This window comes from Schistocerca serialis, chromosome 3 (genome assembly GCF_023864345.2).
Source record: "Schistocerca serialis cubense isolate TAMUIC-IGC-003099 chromosome 3, iqSchSeri2.2, whole genome shotgun sequence".
NCBI classification, from domain to species: domain Eukaryota; kingdom Metazoa; phylum Arthropoda; class Insecta; order Orthoptera; family Acrididae; genus Schistocerca; species Schistocerca serialis.
In genome coordinates, this window is record NC_064640.1 from 227,184,062 (window position 1) to 227,189,656 (window position 5,595).

The 5,595-nt window shown below is 42.7% G+C and overlaps 1 protein-coding gene across 1 annotated transcript; it reads left to right on the top strand.

The window, feature by feature from the left end:
- Positions 1–3,581: 3,581 nt before the first annotated feature.
- LOC126470765 (transcription factor Adf-1-like) lies at positions 3,582–5,234 on the top strand. Its single transcript, XM_050098770.1, has 2 exons — positions 3,582–3,714; positions 4,681–5,234. The coding sequence occupies exons 1-2, from the start codon at positions 3,582–3,584 to the stop codon at positions 5,232–5,234; spliced, it is 687 nt and encodes a 228-aa protein (XP_049954727.1).
- Positions 5,235–5,595: the final 361 nt, after the last annotated feature.

Here is a 5,595-nt window from a genome sequence, read left to right on the forward strand (position 1 = left end):
CTAAAAGCCTAGGTATTACAATTACGAACAACTTAAACTGGAAGGAACACTTAGAAAATGTTGTGGGGATGGCTACCCAAAGACTACGTTTTATTGGAAGGACACTTCGAAAATGTAACAGAACTACTAAGGAGACTGCCTACACTACGCCTATCCGTCGTCTTTTAAAATACTGCTGCACAGTGTGGGATCCTTACCAGATAGGACTGACGGAGTACATCGAAAAATTTCAAAGACGGGCAGCACGTTTTGTATTATCGCAACATTTGGGGGAGAGTGTCACAGAAATGATACAGAATTTTGGCTGGACAAAATCAAAAGACAGGCGTTTTTCGTAGCGACGGAATCTTCTCATGAAATTCCAATCAACAACATTCTCCACCGAATGAGAAAATATTTTGTTGACACCGATCTACATAGGTAGAAACGATCACCTCGGTAAAATAAGGGAAATCAGAGCTCGTACGGAAAGATGTAAGTGTTTGTTCTTTACACACGCTACACGAGATTGGAATAATAGAGTTGTGAAGGTGGTTCGATTAGCCCTCTGCCAGGCACTTCAATGTTATTTGCAGAGTATCCTTGTAGATGTAGATATAGATGTAGATGCCGATTCTTTGCTGCGTGGGACAGTTTACCATTGTGCTAAGCTATTCTTGCTTCACAACTCACTTTCACATCTATTATTCAGAATGTTGTTTGGTTGTGAGATGATCGTGTTACGCCACACGTACGAACAGAAACGTCTACCAGAACGTTTCAGAATTCGACAGTGGCAGCATCGTGAACATTCGAAACAGTGGTTTATCGTTCCGCGATAACACTACTTGCGTTGGTTGGCACTGCACGATTGTCACGTGATATGGAATTAATGCTTTTAGTAGATTCCTATTCAGCGACATGAGGGATCGCAACAATCACATATGTCTGGAGCCCGTGGGACATGCATATTCATTCAGCTGTGCAAGATCACAAAGTAAAGTTAACATGCCAAGAACCAGGAAATGGGTTTGCTTACTACACAACAAGTATCCACGCGGAGAATGAGGTGACGTCTCAAGCACTACGGACTATCAGTGCAGAAACCATTGCTGCTGCAAACCTTGACACAGTAGCAGAGGGAGGTGTGGTGACAACGCTGGACACTGCAGTATACCATCATGGTTTTTCAGCTTTCCAATCATTGTCATACATGCCCCAATACCTGGCATCATGCTATTCAGGCCAATGCGTACAGGAAATGTCTACTTCCGGTTCTCACAGCCGGTAACTTGGTCAGCAGCCGTTACATTTAAGACTCCTTGGGCCAAAGATGTATCCTTATATTTGAGGTCTCCAAAACTTTATGTTTCAGCAACAAGCTGCAAGACCGCATGTAACTACACTGTGCAAACCAATCTCTATACAGAGGGTGTACAACTGTAGTCCTGGCCAAAACGTTCTCCAGATCTCTCGCCCATTGAATACATTTGGTCACGGGTTGCCAAGAGACTAGGCTTCTTGCACTTGACACTACTATTGGCATGTAACTGAAACAGCATAGCGTGCTGCACCAATACCTCTCATACAAGCTCAGTGCAACTCAATGCTCAGACAAATTGGAGCCATCGTTGCTGCCAGAACTGACCACCTAACAAAAGCCTGAATGACCACCTTTTGCAGTGTGAGATGTGCAGAAGGAGTCAGTGAGGTTCTAGGGGCACAGAGAGGGATGTGGAGTCATGCCGACTCCATGGCCATTGCCAGCTGAGCTAAGTTTCTCGGTTGAGGCTCCCTGGTGGGATCGAGTTAGTCTCACAGATTCTCAACTAGGTTCAATAAAGGGAGGTTGGTAGCCAGGGGAGAACAGTATACTCGAAACATGCATATACACTTCAAGCTATTTGACATGATGCTTTGTCCTGCCGGTAGGTGGCATCATTTCAAGAAAAACAAAATTCATGTAAGGGACATATGGAATTAAGTACTTTGTTGAAATATTCTGCCCCCAGAATGATGACATTATCCAGGTAATGCCATTAAAACATTGCCCAGATCATAACGTTCCCTCCTGGTTGCAGAGTGTTTCCTTTCAGACATTCCTATGGAACATAATACGCGATTCATCTGAAAAGGACAGCTGTCGAGACACTCAGTGGCCGCCAGTTGAGGTATTGGCGTGCAAAGTACAGCCTTTGTCGCCGATGAATAGCAGTCAGCATGGGTGCATGAACCAGAGACCTGCTCTAGGGCTTATACACAGCGAAGTTCGCTGAGAGATCGTAGAGGAGACACTGTTGATACGTCCTTGCGTCATCTAGGTGGTCAATTGCTTAACAGTTGCACGTCTATTCCCACATACACATCTCCGCAGCCGTCGTTCACCTCTGTTATCTATGGCCCGAGGTGCACCACCGTTGCCTCAATGCAGGTTTTGAGTGCATGGTATACTGCAACCACAGTGGCACATGAACAGTTTACAAAAATAGCCATTTCGGAAATACTTCCACAATTGGTCCGAAAGTCAATGATCATGTCCTTTTGGGCATAATATAAATCACTCCATTTCCGCATTACGATAACGACTGCATTGTTTTCCGCATCCCCCCGACACTGCTGGTGGTGTCACCTGTCACCTCAAATCTTTGAGTGGTTAGTGCATGTTGACATCGAACGTAGTCAGTGGCCAAATTAATGTTACTGGACTGAGCAAAATTTTGGAACCTATATGCTTCCAAATCACCTACAGATTTGTCCGCGTATTCTCTCTACTACACTTTATAAGCACTATGAGTAAAATGTCATTATTTTCTATCCTTCCAGGTGAGCAGTTTCAATGACGAGTAATGTATTTTCGATCGTTCTTACACTAAGCTACAAGGGTGTCATCAACTATTACCACTGGCGTATTCTGATTTCTATTCCAAAACGATGTTTGCATACATCTCCACAGCTGTCAGGTGTTGCAAGTATGAAGCAAGTAATGGTTTCCCATGAATTAGCATTTCAGCACGTAACGTGTCATCTAGCACTGCAGCTATTTCCTCGCTAGTGGAAGTGGAGCGTTCTGGTTTTGCAAAGATATAAATTATACAACGAAAACTAACTTTCGATGAGAGAAGAGCAGTAGAAAGAAAGAAGGGAAGTTCAATAGTCCATCATTCTGTTTTGCACAGCGTGGTCAACAAAGATATTAACTAAACAACGAAACTATCTATGTACAACGAAGACGATGGAGACAAAACGGAACGTTGGGGCTCAAATCCTCAACGACGACGGTATGATTATCTACCGAATACTTCCTCAGTTGGAGAAGGATGGGGAAGAAATTCGTGTGCGCCTCAAGTTCGGGACACACATGTCAGGACCGTGTCCGTGCCGAGACACGTCCGAGTATCGGCCGTCACCCGGACTACGAAATACAACATTAAAACAAATGCAGCGGGCCCCACTTGACCGGGCCGTGCACGGGGAACGTCAACGGGCCGGGGCCGGGCCGGGCGGGATTCGCCGTGTTTAAATTTTCACGTGACGGACACGGCCTGACGGTGGGGTTGTCTTGTGAGCTGTGCAACTGCGCAAAACTGTTCTGTGTACAAAACATGGATGTGGAACGACTAATAGAGGAAGTTCGTAAGTTTCCTGTTCTTTACGATCAGGGAAGTGAAAATTACAGGAATATCGAGTACAAAGACAGAGTTTGGAAGACAATTGCAACAGATCTACAAGCCAAAGGTAAGATAAAAACTATACAAGTTTTAATACCCGAAAGATATTTATTTACTTTTTGTTTTACAAACAGATGTTTGGTTTATGTCTTCGTTATATCGCCAAGGCGACATGTTCTTGCCATTCCACAGTCGCTTGTGGAGAGTTCAGGAATTTTTTGAGTTGTTCTCGTACAGGAAATGCAGCATCTGTTGATCTCCCACGAATTCGAGGTAGGTTTCGAAGATTTGATGAACTTCCGGATCCCTCAGCAGTTTCCGTTTGATCCATTCTCTGTTTGGGCACCCTATAACCTTCCATTTTTCGAATAAAGTTGTACAGTACACACGCAGCCGTCACAATCATTGTAAGGTTATTAGGGTCTCCCTGAAGGATTCTTCTAAATATTCGAAATTTCTGTTGCAATATACCGAATGCATTTTCGGATATTCTTCTTGCCCGACTCAAACGATAATTAAATATAGCCTTGTCATTTGTTAAGTTCCTGCCAGGATATGGTCACATCAAGTATGTTTTGAGAGGGAAAGCTTCATCGCCTACAATTACCATTGGAAGTTCAACATCAGTTCCGGGTAAAGTTTTACTCTTTGGGATGCTAAGCGTATTGTTTTCCAATGACTTTCCAAGATTTGAATTTACCAAAATGCCTCCATCAGAGTTTTTTCCGTACGCTCCCACGTCTATTGCAATCAAACTCCTCAGCTATAGCATTCCATTTTTCTTCATTCGGCACAGGCATTACCTCTTCTAACAATAAATCGATAACTGTTCTAGAGGTGTCATGGATGATAGCTGCAACTGTGGATTTTCCCAACCTGTAGCTGAAGGAAATAGTTTTAAAGGAATCTCCTGTAGCAAGGAACCTGAAAAAATTAAATGTATAAGATGAGAAATACTGTATAATCTATAAAATATTTGCAGCATTTTAAACATTGTAATATAAATACGCGATTTAAAATATTTTTGCTATAGGTGGAATAGAGGAATGCAAAAAAAAATGGGCATCTGTTCGTGACCAACTAAGGAAGACCTTGCAGAAAAGGAAAACTGTTTCAGGACAAGCTGCTGTTCATCAACATAAATACAAGTATGAAGATCTCTTAACGTTCCTGCTACCTTACATGGTAGAACGAGAAACAGTTTCCAATGTTCCTTACACGCAAGACAATAATGAGCATAAACAAGAATCAAATACAGATTCCCAAGAGGAACAGTCGATTGTTGAAAACGAAAAAGTGTCTACACAAGAAGACATTCCAGATGAAGAATGGATCATTAAAACCCAGGATAGTGAAACAGAGAATTTGATAGAGCGCACTCGGCATTCCCAGACGCCCTCAGCTCATTCGTCCGTCACTTCAAAGAAGAACACGTTTATGAAACCACCACTGAAACGAAAATTTCAGCGTGAGGTTAAACCACAAGAATCTGCATCAAGCCAGCTCATGGCTTACATTTTGGCAGAAAAAAAGCTGAAAAACAGAGAGATATACAAAACCCAGTTGATGCTTTTTTGGCTGGTATAGCACCAGCCCTAAAATCATTGCATCCACTACTGTTTCATCAAGCTAAAAGTAGGATTTTTTCAATTGTACAAGACTTTGAACTGAAGCAACTCATGAATGACGTATCAGTCCATCAATTCACTCCATCATCCTCCAATTCCTCAGCAAAATCTGTTTCAACACCATATCCTTCACCTGTGGGAAACGAGTCAACAGAACCTACACAGCAGCTTTTGGACCCGCAAAGGGATTCGCACAATTCGTATATAAATAACCAAAGCCATCATCCTCCAAGCTCCCCTGCATCCTCATCAGCTTCAGAAACTAATTCACTGAATAGTCCTCATTTGTTTTTCTTAGGGTAGTAGAAATTTAACTGTAT